The following is a 24,434-nucleotide window of genomic DNA, read 5'->3' on the forward strand; positions in this document are numbered from 1 at the left end:
CCTCCCTCTCCCTCTGTCTCTGTGTGTGTGGGGGGTTTGGGGAATTTGTCTATTATTTTAATGGTGTTCAACGTTTCAGGGGCTTTTGGGGCCCTTAACGTGCTTGAAAACTCTTGAAACTTTGCACACAGGTCAGAGCCCACAGCCATCAGGGCCGGGCTGAAGCTGGTACCCGGGCGTGGCAGGGGGGCTCAACAGCGCCCCCTTGAACGGGGTCCCCAAAACTTGGTCCATAGATCAAACACGCTTGCATGAATTAATATGAAACTCAGTACACATATAGATCTCATCGGGCCGAACAACTTACCCTCGGTCAAGTTTTACGCCAGCCCAACAGGAAGTCGGCTATTATGGGTTGTTTGGAGAACGCTTGCTCAGGAATTTGAAGTACTTCTCCTAGAGATTGCATCCGTTTACCGCCAAACTCGGTCAGCTTGAGGTCAACACATTGAAGATGCTAAATTGTGGACGGATTTTTGATATCTCGAACGGTTTGGCCGTGGCGAGGAAACGAATTTATGGCGAGAAAAGAGAAACACGAAGTGTTATAACTTCTGCATACATTAACTGATCTTGATGAAACTTTAGCAGTGTGTTCGTGGTAAGAGGCCAATCAGATGGATGTAACTATTGTGAGTCAAAGTTATAGCGCCACCAACTGGCAGCAGGAAGTGTGTCACTTTCTAAATGCTTTTGACAAAAGTGGGGGGGTTAGTTTTATCTACAGTAACAAAACTCGATATGTATATTGTACTCTTCGAGCCGGACAACTTTCTAATTTACCGTAATTAGCTCGGATCAACAGGAAGTCAGATATTTTGGTTTGAATATGGTGAGCCTCTCTCTGTCTCTCTCTGAGCCGATATGGCAAGCCGTCTTAACATTTAATCATTTTAACCTACTAGTCTCTATTTTCATGCTACTAGTACTTATTTTTTAGATACTAGTATCTATTCCATTAATTAGTACTTATTCATTAGCGACTAGTGCTTATTATTTAGTACTAGTGCCTATTCTTTAGATACTAGTGCTTATTCTTTAGATATTCTTTTGAATACGTATTAGTAGCTAACGAATAAGTACTGGTATCTATTAAATAGATACTAGTATCTAATGACTTAGTACTAGTATTTATTGAATAAATACTAGTATCTATTAATAGGCACTAGTATCTAAAAGGTCATTTTCTCTTTCTCTCTCTCTGAGCCAATATGGCAAGCCGTTTTAACATTTAATCATTTTAACCTTCTAGTCTCTATTTTCATGCTACTAGTACTTATTTTTTAGATACTAGTATCTATTCCATTAAGTACTAGTACTTATTCATTAGCGACTAGTGCTTATTCTTTAGTACTAGTGCCTATTCTTTAGATACTAGTGCTTATTCTTTAGATATTCTTTTGAATGCGTATTAGTAGCTAATGAATAAGTACTGGTATCTATTTAATAGGTACTAGTATCTAATGACTTAGTACTAGTATTTATTGAATAAATACTAGTATCTATTAATAGGTACTAGTATCTAAAAGGTCATTTTCTCTCTCTCTCTCTGAGCCAATATGGCAAGCCGTTTTAACATTTAATAATTTTAACCTACTAGTCTCTATTTTCATGCTACTAGTACTTATTTTTTAGATACTAGTATCTATTCCATTAAGTACTAGTACTTATTCATTAGCGACTAGTGCTTATTCTGTTTAGAATATTCAAAGTGCTTATTAGTTTAACCCTTTAAGGCCTTGTCTTTTTGGATATATATCTTTTTTTTATAATAAAAAAGTGCATACAACCCATATATTTTAAATGTATTGTTTGCTTTAAATTAAATTAAGATTGTATGTTTGGTTTTTGAACCTAAATAAATGTAAAATTAATGTGCTATATTTCAGATCAATATATTTGTTTTCCTTCATTTTAATCAACACTAACTTTATTCTCATCTGAATTATAAATAACTTATTTCTGTATAAAATAAAAAATCCCGAATAATCCAGACCAACAAGAGCACACTATTTCTACAACATCATCAGTGCTGAAGCGGAACTACCAGAGCCGTTCGGCAGATAGCGAGCAGATATTTTGTGTCACGTTGTGCACAATAACCCTAAAGGCACCAGGGTGGCGGTGCCACCAGCTTTTTATATATATATATATATATATATATATATATATATAAATATAGCTGCGAGCAGCGATGAAGGGCCCAAGCCGGCGGCACCGCCACCCTGGTGCCTTTAGGTAACTAAAGGCACCGGGGTTGCGGTGCCACCGGCTTGGGCCCGTAATCGCTGCTCGCAGCTATATTTGTCCTTGAATTCCTGCTTACAAATGAAGGGCCGTGTGTACAGCAATCACTCATGTGTGGTGCTTCTCCAGCACAAAATACATTCAAAGGGATTGTCAGCTGGGTAACAAAAATTGAGTCACGCAAATACATGGTGAGGTAGCTGTGAAAGCCTCACTGTGCCAAACTGAACAGATTCTGTAATTCCTGTCACAAAACAGGCCATACAGAGGAAAATATGCATCAATGCATCTAAAACTAACTAGAAAAGCTAACAACTTTGGTCACTCAAGGCCTTCAGCTATTAGCGTCATTTGCTAGTCGGCTAGCAGTCCAGTAGCAAATAGCTTAATAGTTTAACATCTTAATTTAATTGAACCTGTCTGCATTTTCAAAATTGTATTTGTGCATAACATTGTTGTTTTAATAAAGCACACAATAGTTGTTTGTGTTATGTATGCACATAGATTGAGTTTATTCCATAAAAACACTTGGGTTAGGGGTTGTAGATGCTACATGCATACTAGACCAAATGTCTTGTGTTAAAAACTAATAATTGTAATACTGGAATTGTTAATCAGTTTCAATTGACATGTTTTACATGTGTTTGTCTCTTTAGTGACACACTCTGCTATTTCCCATATAGCTGGAGTTAAACCATACACAGGAGCACAGAAACGCCACACGGCTTTAATATGTTTATTAACCCTCTGGGGACCAAGGTGTTTTTGGGGCCCTTGGGATGTTTTGACATGCACTGACATTTGTGCTTTTTTCAGTTATTTATAAACATGTTAATGGCAAAGGTGTAAATTCACTCTATATAGCACAAACGGGGCTACCATGATATGTTAGCAACATGTATGTACATGTTTGTATTTTTAAGAGAATAATGTTTATGCGTGGTTATTGAAAAAAATAAAAATGAAAGTTGCTGAAATAAGACCACAAAACACACACTAAATATGTGTCCACAAGACTTTTGACTAATGGATGTTGTCGCTTCGAGTTCTGGCTTCAAAATGATGTTAAAAATCATCCTGCCTAATTGTTCACATAAAGCAAAACATGAATTCATACTTTGTATGACAGTTTTTTGGTCAGAAGAGGTTTATGCGTGGGAGTGGTAATGGCCTATCAATATTAATGAGATTCAGACCAGGGGTGTGACAGACACTCTCCCAATGGCTAATGGCCCATCAAGTGAGGCAGCCTGAACAAAGAATGAGAGGAGATTCAAAGGTTTTTCAATCTGTTTTATTGTAATTCCTCTATGTGGAGAAACTAAATGTTCTAAATTTGCTCTAAGCAAATCAAATGCGAGTAAAATAAATAAATAATCAGTCGGCTATAAACAAAGCAATTGTGAAGTCATACAGGCTCATATTGTATTAACACTAAGTATAAACAAAATTGAACTAACATCTGTGAAATTGTAGGTAAATATGTACTTACTCTTTCTGATTTCTGACTGTGTTGCTAAGCGCACTCCGAGTTGCAGGCGGAGGTAGTGATGAAGCTACATTCCTTCTTTTTTTTTTAAGTTGAGGAATATTATTACATAAATATAACCATAGCAGCATTAGTCTATAATTAATAACTGATGTAAATAATTTTAGGCGAGTGCAATAAATATGCGTGTCAATGGGCCATTGCCGGAGAGGCACACCGCAAACAAAACACATTTGCGCAATTCATTAACTGGGTATATTTACACATTTCAGCACATTTACAACTGATATTTGCGAGCATGCATAGTCAATGATAATAACGAGGCAGCATTTAAACTAGTCAAAATATAATCTAAACATCTAGTAGGCCTATTTTCTAAAATAACTTCTACATTCTAGCTTTCATACACAATGATCTAAACATATCATTTACACATACAAATTTCATAACTGGGGTTTACAGTGCGTAGCATGCACTTAAAAAAAAAAAAAACTTTTTCTCTTTAACACGAGATATTAAATTCATGGTATAGATATGCACTTTCATTAGATCGTGTTGAATATATATCAAATGTCAATACTCTGGATGGCAAGTGGAAAATAGTCCACCCAGTATAATGTGTAAGCTACATGTTTATATTGAATAGCTTGTCAACTAATGGAAGTAAGACTAAATACTTACTCATACGAAATTCTATCCACGGCTCGATCAAACGGTCGTCATCAGAGTCGCGCTCTTCTTCTGATGAAAATGTGGATTCTAGTATCCAGGACGAGCTGAAGAGCTTATACACCGGTGTATCGTGCCATCTTCCTGACGCGCAGGTGAACTGAATGATGAAACTTGAAGCCTTTAATGCATTTGCTTGGGGGCGTTTACCTGTTTTCCATAGATGGCTTAACACATTATCTTGTGAATAGCGCGCTCCGGGAGTAGGCGTGAACGAATTAAAGTGAATGAGCTCGACTGGAATCGCTCTATTTTCATACAGATTACAGAAGCTGAGAATATTTGTTTTTAATATAAATGACTTCATTTAAAAGATGCGATCTCTAGCTTTATGCCCGTGGGTATGTTTGCCTGTTTGACTGAATTTTCGTGGAGTTACAGATCATTTCCGAACGCGTTTCAAATTGGAGTTCGCTGACAGAGAGAGTGAAGAACTCGCATCATGTTCATTTTTCTTTATTTGGCAAAAAGCAAAACACTTTATTTTTATTTTGAGTATACAGAAAAAAAATAGAAACTGAACAGGATCGATTGATGTATAACACGAACATGAAAGATCAAAATTAACAGAGCAGTTTGAGTTTATTTTGCATTGCTAAAAAAAAAAACGAGCAAAACGCGCGGGCGCGTTTCTGGTCCCCAGAGGGTTAACTATGTAGATGATTTTCTCACAACTTTGTCTTTAACCATGCTCTAGTAAACAAACCTAGGTGAAAAGTAATTTGAGCCCAATTACAACCTGGTCACAAGTATCATTCCCTATCTCACTAAACAAAGATGTTCATGGCTCCCTGTTGCAGCAACAAGTACAATTGTCAACAGCAAACCTTTGTCACCTTAGCTTGGAGCATGGTCACACAAACACACAGCTAAATACAGTCACACATGTGTCTCTCTACACAGAGTTAAATCAAATTCCTCCTCTTGCTGTAACCGCACATAATCTGAATTGTTTCCTTATTGGAACGATTTTCTTTAAGGCAATTTATTTATGTTTCATGTAACAGTACTAGAGATTCTAAAACTTTTCTTTTTGACACCATTTCCATGTTTGCCCTTTTAAAGACACGGGAACCCCGTATCTCAAATCATGTACTACAGTTTCTTGATAGTCAACTGATTTTATTTGGTCACTTCATATCCACCGCATTCTTTTCCCATTTTCTTTTCTTTTGTTTCTTTTTTCTACACCTTGTCACAGTCTAAGGTGTTGTTTTCATGCTATTTTTCCTTCATTATATCCTGAGCAATGTAAGGAACTCAGTTTTTTGGAAATATTAATGATCAATAACTTGTTATTATTAATTATGAATATTTGGGTCAGTTAATTGGATTAACTTGATGTGGCTGAATTAATATTACAATCAATTAATCAGTTTGTCCAACGAACTCTTTTGATTATTAATTTATTCTAAGAAAAGGGTATCTTCCATGGCCACAGAAGAATAATTATATCTTAGCATGTACAGCACTTTGAGCAAGTAGCAAAAAAACGCGACCGTAAAAGTGACTTTGTATTGCAAACGAAACAGAACCAAATACATATTATGTACATGTTTTATTAACTAAATATAGATATTTATATGAATATAAATAAACTAAACAACATACACACATGAATACATAAATAGGTGAGTGATAGAACGAAAACGGAAACGAAACCGAAAACGGAACTATTGAGAAGTTCCATGTAACTATATGAGAAGAACATCAGCATTTCATTTTCAAAGCATCAAATCAAAAGTATACTTGCATGCCTGGGTAGCGTACACTATTATCAAAGTTGTTGAAAACTGAAGTTGTTGATGATTCTGCAAGTGTCGGATGTTGAAGTCTCAATCATTTTCTTCTTTGTTGGATGAAGAAGATATGATGAACTTGCATGGTGGGTTAGAGTCTTTGTTACAAACTCCTGAGATTGTCCTTGGTTCTTTGTGAGAGAGTGTCCTCTCTCTTCCATGAGGCCGGATCCGGTTGGGAATCAGGCCTGCTGGGAGGCCTCTGGGCCCCCATGGAGGGGGTTCCCCCGTATCACCCGAAACAGTGTTTGCAGCAGGATGAAAACTACCAAGAGAGGGCGGTCACTGTTGCCTGCCTCTGATATAGCCTGAGAACCAACCTCTAAGGTTTGAATGGACCAATGAGTGAGGTGACATGTCCGAGAGGGGAAGCGGCTCTTAGTTGATTTATGGTCTTTGTCCCCAGCGTGCTTAGACTGTTCATTCAAGCTCAAATAGACAAATTCACATTGCATTCTAAGAGAAGGTGATGTACATCAAAGTGTGTGTCTTTAAATGAGGATTAATTAGGTAGGAAGCATGAATCAGGTGAGGTTATATTGACCGTTGGGTGGTTGTACAACCACATACACCCCGATCAAACATACCATGTTGTTATACATAATAGTACACGAGACAGTAAATCATCACGGCATGTTCCTTCATTGATCAGAGTAATACCGCAAAGTTTATTTAATTAAAGATTGTCTCTCTCTCTTAAGCATGTGGCCTTTGACGTCGTAAAAGTCTGTTATCAGTCTTAAAGTGTTCTGTAACCGGACACCCGGCTGACAAAGTAACTTCATTTGTGAGGTTAGTTTTGGGGGAGAGTTTCATAGACCTTTATATTCATTAAATATAATGAATATGAATAATTAGTGTGTGTCTGATTGGTCCAGACCCTACAGCAATAATCTCATTATTCAATCAAAATACGCCATCTCTGTTGTCATCAGAGATCGAGTTATTATGTGGAATACCACAATGCCTAACAACTTAACTACTACATGTTGATACTCCCTTAAACGTTGTAACCTTTGCATACTTGGTTTGCAGATGATAAGGAACAGACCACCACAGACACTAGAGATCTTTTTCCTGTGGGACATGAACAGCAGAGAGTTGAAGATGCCATGAGGAGGAACAGACCACCACAGACACTAGAGATCTTGTTCCTGTGGGACATGAACAGCAGAGAGTTGAAGATGCCATGAGGAGGAACAGACCACCACAGACACTAGAGATCTTGTTCCTGTGGGACATGAACAGCAGAGAGTTGAAGATGCCATGAGGAGGAACAGACCACCACAGACACTAGAGATCTTGTTCCTGTGGGACATGAACAGCAGAGAGTGGAAGATGCCATGAGGAGGAACAGACCACCACAGACACTAGAGATCTTGTTCCTGTGGGACATGAACAGCAGAGAGTTGAAGATGCCATGAGGAGGAACAGACCACCACAGACACTAGAGATCTTGTTCCTGTGGGACATGAACAGCAGAGAGTTGAAGATGCCATGAGGAGGAACAGACCACCACATACACTAGAGATCGTGTTGGGCTTGCCAAAGCCAACGATGGACATAAACCTTGCTCTATGGACAGAGTTCCTGACAAGTGTGTCCACATTGTTTTGCATCTGACTAAGCCTACACCTGATGGGAGTAGGTGTTCTGTGCATCTTCTTAGCATCCTTGACAATTGTCATCATTAATCTGTGCTACTATGCCAATGGAGACACTTCTTCAATGCACTCAGCCCTACAAATCCCTCCTCTGGTACATTGGAACTCAGGAATTATGTGAGGTACATTTGTGACCTTAAAATTTAGGGCTGAGTGCATTGAAGAAGTTCACCACTCCTCCAAACGCCGATTGAACTCTGAGACACATACACACACACACACACACACACACAGGAACACTCATTCGGGATCACGTGCCTCAAAGTACCTTGTGAAATGTATAAAATGTTGTCTTGTTGGGTTTTCACGATCCCCTTTTGTGACAAATGGCCATAACCATCGGCATTATGATATGTAATCAAACTTGACATGCGTTTAAACACAAAGAACCATGTATCGTTTACTTACTAGCTCCCAGAAGTACAGCGTGTGGTATTGTTGTGATCAGAGAAATCCAACGGTATAGAATCCTTAACCCAAAATGCAACATGATGCATTCTTTTATTAATAATAGTCTATAAGTGTTTTATGATTCAGTTCAATCTCCTCTGTACATTGCCCGGAGCGAAGTTTGCCGCCACGCCTCCTCCCAAACGATTGGATCAGGCACGTAAGAAAGGAAGTTTTTCCCTTTTTTTTGTAAGATTTGCCCTTCAAAACTCGGAGCGCCACGTCTGTTCTGTGCAGTTTCTATGCCAGAGAGAGGTCCACCCTTCTTCGTTTACTTTCTAAGTTTCGTTTTAATCTAAGTTTTTCTTTCTGTTGATCTACCTCAGTTTGATAGTTTCCTTTGTTCAGTGTTTTTCTACGAACGAAACGAACTTAAGAATAATCATATTCCGTGTAGCTAAGCGATCGCAACATCTACCTCCGCCAGGAAGAAACCTCGGACATCAAGCCACGCTTCTTTTCAAACCAGCTGCACAAAAGGGCCATATCAAAAGCAAGTACAATCTAAAAGAAATGCTGTTTAAGGTTGTCTAGAGCAAACCTTTGGGGTCTCATTTTGAAGTAACTGTTTTGAACTGTTCTGTCCTGAGAAGATTCTGTTCTGTCCTGCTCTCTCTCTCTCTCTCTCTCGCTCTCTCCAACTTTCTCTCCAATACTTCGTATTGCAATCATTTTGTGTAATTGTTTTGCTATGCATATTTACTTGAGTAGTCTATGTAATCTTTAGTTTGTGTTTTATTAAATTCCATAATCCTTTGAATTGAATCTGTCTCATTGTTCCATAACTTGAAGTCCCTGCAAATGTCGATTTAAGCTACAAAGCTATACTTGGTTAGCCTGGGAAAACCCAGACAACTTCCGGCAAATTTAGATTTGCTCTGAAAGTTAGTCTGGCAAAGAGCTCCTTCAAGCTCATTTCCAATCCGCCGAAATCGAGGCACCAATCAGAAACGTTGGGGCGGGCTTTACACGATGACGACAGCGCTGGGATTTTGAAGCAGATTTTGTAGCTTACATTACAAAGTTGGATGCCGCCGTCGAACATCACTCGTTCGAATCAGCTATCGTGTCTGTTTTAAGCGATTTGAACGTTTCCTTTTTGTTAAAAACCGAGCAAAGAACAACACTCGGAGATGTTTGTTTCTCCGCCGCTCTGCATACGTCATCTCCTTCATCGCTCTGATTGGGTTTAGGTCTATCCGCGACGTCCGTTGGTGACGCCCCTCTGGAAATTATTTGTCTATGACGCTTTGCCAGACCATAACTCAGTTACAACTGAGAATGGTCTGGTTTTAACCAGGCCACTACTTGGTTAAACTTTTGAGATATCTAAAGTGCATTATTTGTTACGACTCGAATTTGACGAGCTATTCGCGTCTGGTGTGAACGCAGCATAATGATGTACCTTTATACCTTTCTGGGGCTTGAAAGTGGTAGTTGCATAGACTGTCAATGGAGGGGCAGGAAGCTCTCAGATTTCATTAAAAATATCTTCATTTGTGTTGTGAAGATGAAAGAAATTCTTACATGTTTGGAACGACATGAGGTTGAGTAATTAATGACGGAATTTCCATTTTGGGTGAACTAACCCTTTAAAGGGTAACTAAACCCTAAACCAACTTTTTTTAGTTAATGATCTGTAAGAATGCAGCTTCATAAATGCTGTTCATTGATTCGAGTAACTTTTTTGACATTTGGATATAAAGTGTTTTAATTCTACAATATATGGTATAAAAACGTCTGAGTCCTGCCCTCTTCAGGTTGAACGGTGGCTACTGCAGTTGAATTTTCCTATTGGATGTTTGCGTGACGTAAGCGGTTGTTGGTGACGTAAGCAGGTTCCAGCTCACCACGCCCTTGGTACGAGCTACCACGCCCTTGGCAGTATAAAAACCATCTTGTTTCGTCAAAACCACTGTGAGTCAGGAGTTGGAATTGCGAGTATTTAAAACGATCAGGATAGAGTGTTTTAGCATCTATTTAGCATAGCATTTATATAGTTATTTAGATTATTTTGTGTAGCCTATGTAGTTAATTAGCATAGTTGTTAGTGTAGTATTGTTAGAAGCATAGTTAGTTAGTAGTATAGTATTGCATCAGTTAGGATAGCTTCAAGTTAGCGTAACGTTAGATTTATCTGTATTTAGTACAGTGGTCAGGATGGTAATGCAGTAGAGGTGGAAATGGGCTTCTCCACACAGCTGGCGCTGAAAAGCGACACAGTGCCAAACGCTGCTCCTCCTGCATGGACTCCACCACCGCAGTCGCGTCTTGATGTGAGTGAGCATGTATGTTTTAATCACAATTTATGGTTAGGCTCAAGTTAATCCTCTGGGGTCGACAAACGCGACGGCGCATTTTGCTGGATTTTTTCACATAGCGACAGAATATGAATATGCTTACAGAGAGTGCGCGCTATTGACATCAACTCGACAAAACTCATCAGATGCCGATCGCGATGCGGGAGACCGCAGTTTGAGCCAGCGGCTCGAATTGATATGGCCCTGTGTCCACAGACAATTCACCCTCCTCCACTTCAGGTGAAGCTGGGGGAGAAAAGTCCTCGACTTCAATTGACCGCTCTGTTGCAAAGCTACTTGCGTCACTCTCCATTTTAGAGTCTGACAGCAGCTGTCAATCAATCCGTCACTGCGGGTCTCAGGTGCACGCCCCCCGCTCAGCCCCGCCCTCGGCTCGTCCCCTCTATCTCTGCTGGGCTCTGCCCACTTTTCCAGCATTTTTCAAATATTGCCAGTGGGTGGAGTCAGGCTCTGATCAGGGGTTTAGTTACCCTTTAAGAATAAATTAAGACACCCACCTTAAGAAATCTCACTAATAGTCAGCCGCCGGAAGAATCTGTGTTCCCTTTTTGTGGCTGTGATGTTGGACAGGTGATGGGCAGATATTTCCCAATCAGTGGAGTCTAAAATTAAACAGCAAGAAAACATCTACCTGTTAAATCATGAAAACAATTGGTTTGAAAACTAATTTTAAGTAAAAAAAATAAAAATAAAAATGACTTTTGTAAAGTAATTTGACTGGACAAATTCAAAATGAGTGTTAAGAAACACAGAAAATCTAGTTATACCAAATAACAACAAAGCTATGATTATTTTTTATGTTTGTGCCCATGATTCTCTCATGTTATCTGTTAAATCTTAACATCACCAGGTTCTAGTCTGTACAGTCTTTAAACACCAAGCCTGGTTTAGCCTTAGCCACTCAGTGCATCAAAGAAATGCTCCTAGCAAACACAAATAGCTAAATCAATACATTTAAACATGAAAGCCTAACCACCACATCAATCAAAAGTTATTCTGATAAGTACATTTTGCATAAATATTTAATCTGAAAGAATTAGTTACCCATTCTAAGAAAATTGGTCCTCCAAAAAAGGAAATAAAGTGACAATTTCACGTGCAATGTTGGTCTGCAGTCTGTGTTGTTCTTCTGTTTTTCAGTTAACTTATACAAGGTGTGCTGGTAAACGAGAGTAAAAGATAGTTTGAGGATAAATACATACTTTTAATATTTGCACATCACAAATATTGTCATAAAACACGTATTGTAATGAGTTAAAACACTTACTATTTGTTTTTACTGTTAAAAGCAAAATCCGTGTCAGCACTGCGTCACGACTCAAAGAAGATGCAGGCCTAGTCGTCTGTGGGCCTAGTCTGTGAGAAAGGTTTAGGCGCACACATCACATACATATCGTTACAAATTAAACAATATAATGCCATGAAATACATGTTGTAAATTAGGTTAAAAACACTTACTTTCGGTGTTTTTCCTGTTAACGTTACAAGCAAACCTCCTCGTCGTCAGCTCCGTATTGAGTCAAAGAAGATCGTTGCCTTTGAGAAAAGTTTCGGCTCGTTTAAACGCGCAAAGCATTTAAATATCGCTATATATCTATATATTATAAAATACACATTGTAAATTAGATAAAACACTTACTTTTGCCGTTTTCTTGTTAAAAAGCAAACCCATCCTGGTCTGATCTGCATCGCGCGTCAACGGAAATGCCCCCCTGAGAGCGGTTTAGCCGTGCACAGCACATACACATTGTTAGAAAACAATAAGACGTTATAAAATATAAATGCGATAAAACACTTAATCCATGTGCTTTCCTTCATCGTATGCCTTGCATCGCGAATCAAAGAAAATGGCGTCTGTGAAAAAACTCTCAGCTCGTTTCATCGCGCTCAGCGCGTAAATGTCCCGGATGTGACTCATCACAGTGTTATTTAGATCAGAGGGTGCGGCAAATTAACAAAGTTGAGTCAAATATGTTTCTAGAACAGTGAATAAAATGTTGAAAATTGGCTGGAATATATTTTTGTATATGTGACATGAACTCTGGTGGTGATATGCAAAGAATCACTTCGACATTAAGGAAAGTTTTATGTTTGTAGGTTAAGAATAGTATACTATCTTAGTAGCCTACTGTGATAAAGTTTAGAGAAATTGTCACAAATGAAAATGAAATCTGGTGATGCAGAATTTAAAATAAAAAACTATTGATATGTAAAATATTCAACTGTATCTTGTAGAATACACTCTAATAAATAATTTTTGTAATTAAAATGTGTGCGTGTAGTTTTAAATATTGTGTTTCATCTAATGTTGATTATACAGTATGACCATGATTGACTAGGCATAGGGCTCCTCTTAGGGCTCCACAAGATAAGAGCATGAGTGAACTGCAGCCTTACACTGATTGGTAAACTGCACTGTGTTTTATTAGTTCACTTTCAAAAAAATAAATAATAATAATAATTCTGATAATTTACTCACCCTGATGTCATCAAAGATATCAATGTCTTTCTTTCTTCAGTCGAAAATAAATTAAGGTTTTTAAGGAAAACATTCCAGGATTTTTCTACACAGAATGGACTTCAATGGTAACCAAATATTCAAATGTTCAAAGAAGGTTCAAATGTCCGTCTCAATGTAGCTTCAAAGTCTCGACACGATCCCAGTCGAGAAATAAGGGTCTTATCTAGTGAAACGATCGGTCATTTTCTAAAAAATAAATAAATATATATATACATTTGAAACTTCTTTGAACATTTGAATAGTTGGTTGCCATTGAAGTCCATTCTGTGTAGAAAAAATTTAAAAAAGAGAGACATGGATATCTTGGATGACATCAGGGTGAGTTTGAAAGTGAGCTAATACTTTAATACTTTAAGATATATTCTGGACATGAATATTAAATTAGCATTATTTTCCTACGTTTTTACATCAAGAAAACCTATATGGCTTTTGTACGTAGGACATACAGTATATGACATATATGATTAAAAATACATTAATATTATGCAATTTATATATGTGGATTTTTCAGCATATATGTCCCTTACAATATTCTGTTGGAACATATAAGAATCACAGGTGTTTTTAGCAAACCTTTTCCATATGGGCAGCTAATCCGCACAGTGCTCAAACGCTTGGATTACTACAAAAAAGCAGAATACTTTTATTCGACCAGCCTCCCACTGCTTACATTCCGGGGAAGAGAAAACACAACTGCCTACATTCCAAAGGATAAGAGAAAATGCCTCTTCTGGAATCTACTTGCTGCATTAACTGCCACAGACTTTTACAAAGGATTGTAGTTCTTGACACAAAGTTACTTGTGGGACAACCAAACCAGTTGGAACACACAACAGAGCTTCGTCATGGACACCCTTAGCATACAGCCGGTGAGTCCCATGAATCTAGTACTCCTCGACAGGCCATACTGAGTGTAGAGAAACAAGCCGATTGACCTACAAATCGATGGCACACACAGGGAGCGAGACACAAAGGCACTCGAGACATCAGATTGTCACGAACATCACATATTGCCGCAGGAGCCTCCTCTACCCCAGATACGGCTCTGACAAGGATTGCAAACACTGGTCTCCTACCACCGCCTATACATCTTGAGAACAGATTTGAAGTATTAGTGGATGTAAATGAGGAATCCCCAAACGTGATGAATGTGATCGAACACAGACTGAATCAGCCAGTAGCTAACACTGATGCTAACTGGCGCTCAAGGTCGAGCAGACAGCGGCACTCAGCTCAGAGCGCAGCCGAGCCCAGGATTCTGATAGTGGGGGACTCCATAATCAGAAACATTAGTAGCAGGTATACAACTACGTGCTGCCTTCCACAAGCAACGACTTCTGGTGTAAACAGGGAACTTGAGAACATTCTGACGAAACATAAGACTGCAAATCGACTCATCATTCATGTGGGGAAAAATGATATTCATAAAGAGCAGTCAGAACTCCCTAAGAAGGATTTCAATTAACTTTTTGAAACACTTAAAAGACTGAAAGTACAAACATTTATCAGTGGACCACCCCCAGCAAGAGGAACAAACAGATTTTCACGGTTGCTTGGGCTTAATACATGGCTCCAAAAAACCTGCAATATAAAAGGAGTAAACTTCATTGACAACTTCAATCTTTTCTGGAGTCAGAGGCAACTGTTTCAACAGGATGGGCTCCACCCAAACAAACTTGGTTCAAGAGTGCTAAAGGACAATATCTACTTCTCTCTCAATCATCCTTCTGCAGTGTGTGCCAATCCACTCAACCTGAATGGCACACACACACCTGGACACAGTATGAATGACCACAGGACTTCACTTCAGCACCTGGATGGACATGCCAAAAACAACTGATACTAGCTCTCAGTGATATGTGTCGGGTCCCCGCTATGATAACAGTAACTTTCTTAAATGTCTACAAAACAAGCGGGAACCCAGTGTGCCTGAATCTTTTCATTTGCTGTTCGATTACATGATAGAAAGTCTAAGGCCTTTAAAAGCCGTACAGCAAACCCATCTAATCTGGTGCCTATTACACGCCAAACTAAGATTGCTGTGGGGACAAAAAGTAAGACTGTTAAGTTAGCACTTTTAAACATCCGCTCACTTAAAAATAAATCACTTCTAGTCAATGACTTAATAACCACATACAACCTGGACTTTATGTTTCTAAATGAAACTTGGCTTGAAGACAGCTGCAGTGCAACAGTCCTCAATGAAACATGCTCATCCTCACTTGTGGCTGATGGGAATTTACAGCATTTATTGGTGAATTACTGTGGGAGGAGCTTCACTGATGATGTAGTTATAGTGGGAGGAGCTTCACTGATGATGTAGTTATAGTGGGAGGAGCTTCACTGATGATGTGAGTGCAGTGGGAGGGGCTTCACTGATGATGTGATTGCAGTGGGAGGAGCTTCACTGATGATGTGATTGCAGTGGGAGGAGCTTCACTGATGATGAATTCCAGCGTGGGAGGAGCTGATCAGCCAAAATCAAAAATATCAATTTATGAGTTTTGTTTTTATAAGAAATGACGTTCTAAGCATTTGTGTCTGTCTATCTATTCATCGTACAGTAACTGATGCCAATTCATTCATTATTGTTATTGCTAATCCTAGCATTATTCTGCTTCTTCATTAAAATACAGGTATCTAGAAATATAGAAAAGAATATAAATAATATAAATTATTCCAAATATAAATAATGGTAAGAAAAACAGTTAAAATCTTAAACAGAAATAAACGTATAGTAGCCAACAAATCCCCTCAGTCTGCTGACACCAATGAAATGAGCTTTAAGTGTCAATTTACAGGAGATCTGAAGACATAATAAATGAGGTGAAAACAGGAACTATTGTCATGAAATAAAGAGTGTTTTCAGCAGATCTGTTAATATTGATGAGCCTCAGACTATCAACATGCATTCAACAAGCCATTCAGGATCATCAGCAGATCATCTCACTTTATTCTGAGTGTTTGCTGTTAGAAACACATTATCTGAGTCAGGATATAAAAGCCTATAAAACTACTGCTATAATGAAAGGCAATACTGTGTTATTTCTCACAATATGACATGGATAAAACATCAATAACACAAAAACAATCAATAATGACACTGATCTTCATAAACCATTGAAGGGTTGGGGTCAGAGTCCCTTGTCTCTTCAATTCAAGTATATGTATATCCTTTTTCATGATTACATTATTCCTAAAATAAGCACTAATCAAGTTATATAATCATTCCTATGCAATAAGTGATTCACACATTTTATTCATACTTTTGTTGAATGCATATCTTTCATGAATGTTGGTTGAATGCATATCTTTCATGAATGTCTTATGATGTCTGTGACTAATCTTCTGTGGCCCTGAGCGAGAACATTAAATACAGGCTTTTTGTCTGTATGTATGGAGTTAATAAACTAATGAGTGTGTTAAGCCTAAAGAAAACCCTCATCATATGATCATGTTTCTCTGCTGACCCCATTAACGGACAGGGGTCAATTTCTGTATGGTTCTATGATTTGTTTCCCAAAATTGTACTTCTTTAATACATATATATCTCAAGAAATAAAGTAATTGTTATTTCTTCTCTCTGAGGATGGAAGGTTTTATCAGTATGTTGCAGGTCTCATGACGCTTTTCAAAATTTCATGGGGCACTAACCTTGTTTTGAGATAAATGCCCTTTATTCGCAATGTCTTGGATAAGTACTTCATTACCCACAATCCTGAACAATCCCACAATCCCACAGCGATGCATCTGATTGGTGGAAGTCCTGTAAGTGTCTGGTTACCCCACGAAGGTCCTTTTTTTATTTTTTTATTTAGACATTAGACATAACATTCAAACAATAACATGACATCCAAAAAGACAACAATCCAAGATTTTCCAAAATTAGTTTAAAATAAATAAGTAAGAGACTAAACTAAAGTATAAAGAAAAAATGAAAAGAAAAATATAAAAAATAAAATTTAAATAAAGGGGCTAAGTTTAACTATTTGTATAATATAATAGCTACGAGAAAGTTACAAACCAGTAATCAGTATTGAAGAAAAAGAGAAACATCATATAATTCTTCACTGTTCAATTATCTTCAATTCTTTGGCAAATACAATTGTATCAGTGCATTTCTTATTATCTATCCATTTAAGAGACTCAATATACAACATAAAATCAGCCAAAAAAAACTTCAAACAAGGCTTAGAATTATTAAATTTACTCTTATGAATGTGAAATTTACCTAATAAAATCATAAGATTAATCATAAAATTTACAGACGTAGTTTTTGACTCAAAATATATGATAACATCTTTGGGTGTTAATACACAATTATGACCTGATTTCCGTTGAAAATATATAGTAAAATTTTCCCAAATTTTTTTAGAATGATGACATTAAAAAAAAAAAGATGTAGAGTTTTTTCTGGCTGATTCGGACAAAATGAACAATTCTCATCAATCTCCATAAATTTTGATAAAGTGTAATTACTAACATAAATGTTATGTAGTATTTTTAAGTGTATTTCTCTATATTTGTTAGGTATGCAAAACCAAAATGGAAGCGACCAAGCTTTTTTCCAGATAATGTCTGGGAAGCAAATATTCCAGAAAAATTTCCCTCTAGGCTGAAAAGACCTATTTTTATAAAATATATTTCTAATACATTTATTGGAGCACTTTTTACTAGGTTTTGCATACCTAACAAATATAGAGAAATACACTTAAAAATACTTCATAACATTTATGTTAGTAATTACACTTTATCAAAATTTATGGAGATTGATGAGAATTGTTCATTTTGTCCGAATCAGCCAGAAAAAACTCTACATCTTTTTTTTTTTAATTTTCATCATTTCATTCTAAAAAAATTTGGGAAAATTTTACTATATATTTTCAACGGAAATCAGGTCATAATTGTGTACAGGATCACTTCTACATATGTTAAGGGATAACATATGGCTTCTCATTAACATCATTAGACCTGTGGGAATGGCTTTTATCACAGAATAATATTCTCTATATTTAATAGGAAATGCCCACTTATTCATAAAACTTTCATAAGAAAGAAACTGAGCTGACTGATCTAAAAGGTCAGATAAAAGGTAAATTCCTTTGTCTTTCCAACTCTGTAAATAAAGAGATTTCCGATTTACTGTAATAAGCATTATTCCACAAGATTGCTTTATGTGGGGAAAAGTTATGTACATAACATAACTTCCAGGCCTTGAGAGCTTGTTGGTAGAAATTGGATAATGTCACAGGCAATTTACTGATGGAGTAATCATTTAAAAAAATATTATATGGAATAAAAAACCATATCGAGTCTGATTTAAGAAGACAGTTTCTGAGCCATTTGACTTTAAAGGTATCATTTAAATCGAAAAAAATCCAAAAGTTCAAAACCACCTTCATTTCTTGGACCCTGAAGAAATGGTATCGGGTTTTGGAAGGAGGGTTATTAAACCCTGTTTCATCGAAGTCGATAATTCGTTCGATTCAATACACTCCTTATACATTTCGAATAATGGGTTTTCAATAATATCCCAGAAGCAGAGATAAAATTCAACTGAAAGACCATCTGTTCCTGGCGATTTTTTTTCTTCATTGAACGAATAGCTGTAACCATCTCTTGTTTCCTTAGTTCTTCATCACAAAGATCTCGAAATTGATTAGAAATAGATGTGACAGATTGTTTAACTGACTCAAAAAAGTCGGAACATTTATCCCTATCAAATATAGATTCATATAACTTAGAGTAGAATGATTCCACATAATTTGCAATCAATTTTGGATTTGAGGTGATAACATAATTGATTTTAAGAGAGGAGATCGTTTGTCTTTTATAATTTTGTTTTTCTAATGAAAAAAAATAACTTGTATTCTTTTCCCCTTTTTCTAACCACTTGCCTCTAGAACGGATAAATGCACCTTTTGGTATATTAATATAAATCTGATCAATTTGTGTTTTTATTGTCTCCAATCTGACTTTTTCATCTTCTGTAAGATTGACTTTTTTCAAAAGAAAGTCTAACTCTGTCATAAGTGCCTTTTCCTTATTCAAATTATTATTTTTTACTTGCTTACTAAAATAAACAGCCGATTGCCTAACTTTAAACTTAAACAATTCCCATTTCTTAACATGATGTGACATTTGCTTATTTCCAAAAATGAATTGAGCTACTTCTCGAACCTGGGTTACAAACCCTTCATTACTAAGCAAATTGTTATTTAATTTTCAATAACCTCGTATACTATTATTTTTAACTTCAGTTCCAGAAAGTGTCAAAACAGCAATTTTATGATCCGAAAGAGGTGCATGACTGTATGTAACATCCATGACATATTGGACAGACCCTGGGTTAATTAACCATAAATCAATCCTTGATTGTAAAGACCTAGAGGAGTTACTCCAAGAATCACATTTTTCATTAAAATTCAAGAATCTCCAAATATCCACTAAGGAAAGATCGACACTTAAAGCCGTAGTAAATTTAAATTTCGCGTTAGAAAACGTGTGGGGTGGGAAACGATCTAAAAACTCATCTGGGGCATCGTTAAAATCACCACCCAATATCAAAAAGGCACCTTGATATTTCCCCATCAGTACTGATATAGAATGAATGGCCTCTGTAGACATATTTTTGGCTTGAGCTGAAGAATTATGACCATAAAAATTCCCTAAAACAAATAAAGAGTTATCCAATTTAACAACTACCAGTAACCATCTACCTTCTTTGGAGCTAACCGATTCCAATACGTCGACTTTAAATTTATTTAGAAGAATAGCGACACCAGCCGAATGATGAGAACCATGACAAAAGAAAATTTGATCGCCCCACTGAGAACGCCACCATCTAACGTCAGAATCACACGAATGAGTCTCTTGTAAAAAAATTATATTTGCATTTGTACGCCTAACAAAAATGAGCATAGACTTCCTTTTAGTGCAGTCTCGTAAACCCCTAACATTCAGAGAAACAACCTTTAAACAACTAAAAACAAAATCAGACATGGAATAATCTTATTTGGATGTCAGAACAATGTTATAGCTATAAAGAACCCTGAAACAACGAAAATTCAGTCGGTTTTGATCCACTCCAAAAATTCAAGGAATCGCATCACCTGGACGAACACAAATGGCCTGAAGACGGAGCACAAGATTTCAGTTCGGCTGTTTACCCAGCGAAGTTAAAAACTTAGTCAATACTCATCTTGAAAGTCGTCAACAGACCATCGATAAATGCATCTGCTCCACGAAAGTAGGCTCTTTTCCCCTCTTCTCTCGCCGCATTTACCCTTGGCCATAGCAGCTTCCTCTGTTGTCTTTCAGCAAATGTCAGGTCCTCTGCCAGGCGAACCCCTCTTTCCTTGAGAGCAGGATGGTCCCGTGCAGCTTTCCAGACTTTCTCTCTGTAGGATCTGAGCGCGAACTGGATGATGACCGGCCTAGGACGGTTACTGCCAGATCCAAGACGTCCAATCCTGTGGATTGTGTCGACAGAAAAAGGGATGTCATCTACCTCGTCCGGAGTCAGCATTTTTAGGATTTCAAGCACTTTGCTTCTTATATTTTCTCCATCTGTTTCTCTCAAATGATTAAAGTCAGCATGAAATCAAATTTGACAAATCTTCTTTTTATATGTAATATTGTAGTGTTTATTATAAATGATTTATCTGTGCACTTCATTATTTTTTTTTAATTCATGTACCGTTATAATCTTTAATCAAATACATTACCCTTCCCTCCCCCCTCGAAACGACCACTCTTCTCTTTCGGTCACGTGCAATGGCGAAAGGGTGCGGCCAGAGCCGATGAGGGTGCGGCTATCGGTGCAACGCCTCTCAAAGAAGATACATTCAAATCTGCCTCCATTTTGTTTGCAACGCCCAACCTCCAACGATCCAAACAATTCCCGAAGGACGAAATCAAGCCCCGCCCTACATTTTTTTCTAATTTCAGAACCCGTTTCACTCGGATATACGTCACAACAAGGAAAAAATGACAATCTCAACTTCCGTTTCATGCCGACTTTAAGCCTCAAATTCCATCTCCTACTGTAGATCTCGGCCTGATCGCACTTGCCTTGAACCATCCGGACCACCTGCTCAATCTGCGATACCTTGTTCTCGTTAGCCTTGACTCTTGCAGATAGAGATTTCATCTCCTCGGCCACAAAATCAGTCGTCTTTGAAAGATTAACTATAGCGACCGAGTTCTGGGCAATCTGTTGTTCCACCGACGAAAAGCGCTCATTAAGAGCATTGACAGCACGAAGTAGGGGAGCGCGGGGCACAACCTAACGCGGGGTTAAATGTAACTCGGACCTTTTACATAGTTAGTCAGGATCAAGCCGGTTGTGTTTACGCTCTTTATCTCTCGCTGCCAGAAGACGGTCTCCCACGAATCTGTGGAAAGTTTTGATAATATTTCGTAAAGATACTGGACAAAGAGTGTTTTGACACCATGCAAGTCAATTTTTTCATCGTAGGTTTTTTTTCGGTTTCTGAGTTGGGTGTGTACGTTTCCAAATCTAACTTTATATTGCCTTAATCACTGTCTTGTTGGCTAAAACATAGCACCGTTTCGAAACATGTCAGCAACTCCTAGCAACTGTTAGCTAGGCTTAAAATATGTTTTACACAGCGGGGTTAGTTGTAGCACAGTGTTACAACCAAGCCGCCAAGTGTACAATCATAATCAAATGAAAACAGGGAGCCACACAACTTTTCAGCTTTAAATATTTATTTATATATTGAACTTTGTTGGACTTTCACAAACAATGTTGGAATTTAAAATGTTTAAAATTTGGTTTGCACGGATCACTTGTTTATTAATTAAAATATGGCCTGTTTTTAATGCAATAAACCCTTTAAATTTTGATTTTAAGCTCATTTGTATTATTATTACTGTTATTATTATTAATAATAATAATTTTACATGCAGCTGCCACACACAAATCTAATTAAATTGCAATTACAATATTTGATCTATTTATTTATTGCAAAACTGTGCTGCCCTTTTCTATGTCTCTATCCATGATATTGATCCATAATAGAAGGATGAGGGATGGATGTATGGATATCTATCTATACAGATGCACAAACAATATCAAACTATACAAATAAAATAGTACTGAATTATGTGTTACACACAAGCGTTACAACTAACCCCTCCGTCTGTTACAATTAACCCCGCATATGGGGTAAGTTGTAACATTTGCACTTCTGTCACTTTCAGTGCATCAGTACGAACATGGTAGGTCCTAGAAAAACACTTTAAGTGTTCATTTGTAGCAGAGATGTGTATGTTGCTTGTGTAAAAAAAAAAGTTGAATCTAACTTAATCATTTTTTTAAATAATTGAGCCAAAACCAAAATGTGTTAGGTTGTGCCCCGCTCTCCCCTATGGTCAGCATTAGATACATTGAGGTCTTCTTCCTGACGTGCTTTTTTTGAAAGAGGGCTACCTGTTGGAGTATTTGGGGATGAATCAGCTCCAGCTGATGCTTCGAAAAGCGAAGAAAGTAACTTTCTGTCCTTGTTCTTTGGCATGATGGGTAATGCACGTGGTCTTGCAGTGTGCTCAGTCAATATAGGCTGCGTCACAGGCAGGTGAAATTTTTATAAAGTCTATTTATTGCATTCTTCTCTTAAATGTGTTACCACTTCATGGCTTAATGAAGCTTTAGATAAGACTCCTCAAAAACGCCTCAGAGCTCGAACCAACACAACCGTTCAGGTTGCCATCTTGCGCCACCACCACGTAGCTGGATGGTCTAATACTATTGGATGGAGGTGTGTTTTGGTGACGTCATTTACGCATGCGCAGTACCGATCTCTGGTTATAATTTGCATGCGCGGCATGTATGCTCAATATTGTACTGAGATGATTTTCTAACCTGTGTAGTAGTACTGTTAAATAGTTATAAGTAATTATTGATGAATAAGTAATTATTTACATAAATGGGATGCTTAAGTTATCCAAGTTTCACTCTACATACCGGTAGGCTACACGCAAAATAGTTTATTTTACAACATTTTAAATCACATGATTTTTAAACCTCAATTTGATAGATTAATAGCATGTCCTCACCGCAAGTAGCCTATTTGTTTTTTTAATGCGTGTTTATAGAGCATTTTAAAATAAAGCCATTTTATTTTTTAAGGTCATATGCTGTTTAAGATTTTTTTTTTTTTTTTTTTTTTCAAAGAAGGAAACAGTCACAATATAGAACTATTAAACAGAAAAAAAACATGAAAAAAAGAAAAAAAAGCCACAAGACGGGACAAAAAAAAAAATTACATATCAAAGGAAAAGATAAAAAGACTTACATATTTCAGTTGTTTTTAAAGCCTTCTTGTTACACGAGTCAGAGACAGTCCAAAAGTAATGTTGTATTTCAATAAGCAAAACATATAAAAGTGAGAGTTTACAATTTTGTCAACAAAAAAAAGATTAAGAAGGAATATTTTGTTTTTGTGTAATTGTTCTTTTTTTTCCCGTTAACAATTCCAAACAAAAAAATTTCCCAATGTAGAGAAAATTCCTTATCAATGTTCTCAATAACAAATCTGAAAAGTTTTTCCAAAATAATTTAGAATAATGGCAAAGCCAAAATAAATGAATTATAGTATCTGGGTGCTGTTTACAAAAATAACAGTTTACGTCAATATCTTTTTTAAAATTTCTTTAGAAAGGTATTAACTGGATATATACGATGAAGCTTATCTTAGTATTAATTAAATATCTACTCGGGCATTCCAGTAAACTGTGACATTTGGAATTGATACACATTCATTCAGAAATAATTGCCGTATCGATCTACTAGAAGAAGTGATGAAAAGCAGTATTTCCCCACCACTGTAACATTAGGATCTAGAGGAGGTAAAGAAGAGGAGATATGTTGAAGCAATCTAATAACGCCAGATGGCATCAAAAACAATAGCAGATTCTTTAGGGGTAATGGGAAAGTTAAAACGACTAAGGAATTCTTCATAGTTTAATAAATGGCCATTTGCGTTTAATAACTGACTCACAAGCGAAATATCAGCCTCAAACCAGCGCTTTTGTTTTTATACGGAATATCACGGTTATGAGGAGAAAAGTTGTGCTTGTATATCAGAGACCAGGCGAGAAGGATCTGCTTATGACATTTAGATTATATATATAACATTATAATTACAAAGCAATAAAAATGTTAAACCACCAAATTTGGAGAAAATA

General features: G+C 37.1%; 2 protein-coding genes across 5 annotated transcripts in view; one reads left to right on the forward strand and one right to left on the reverse strand.

The window, feature by feature from the left end:
- LOC130105981 (zinc finger protein OZF-like) overlaps positions 1 to 7,927 on the forward strand; it is a 53,113-nt gene extending 45,186 nt beyond the window's left edge. The window contains exons 3-4 of one of the 3 annotated variants that reach the window (XR_008809688.1): positions 7,300 to 7,441; positions 7,478 to 7,927. Coding sequence is in view for 1 of the 3 variants with exons in the window: in XM_056272181.1 (XP_056128156.1) it covers positions 7,300 to 7,303 (4 nt within the window). In the remaining 2 variants the exon portion in view is untranslated. Of the gene's footprint in view, positions 1 to 7,299 lie in introns of all 3 variants that reach the window. The other 2 variants (XR_008809687.1, XM_056272181.1) reach the window with 2 other exon arrangements.
- The window catches only part of LOC130105976 (zinc finger protein 436-like), a 274,724-nt gene that overhangs the window by 239,064 nt on the left and 11,226 nt on the right, over positions 1 to 24,434 (reverse strand). The gene's annotated exons all lie outside the window — the stretch shown is intronic.

This window comes from Rhinichthys klamathensis, unplaced genomic scaffold (assembly GCF_029890125.1).
Source record: "Rhinichthys klamathensis goyatoka isolate OS25496 unplaced genomic scaffold, OSU_Roscu_1.1 h1tg000331l_1, whole genome shotgun sequence".
Lineage (NCBI taxonomy): Eukaryota > Metazoa > Chordata > Actinopteri > Cypriniformes > Leuciscidae > Rhinichthys > Rhinichthys klamathensis.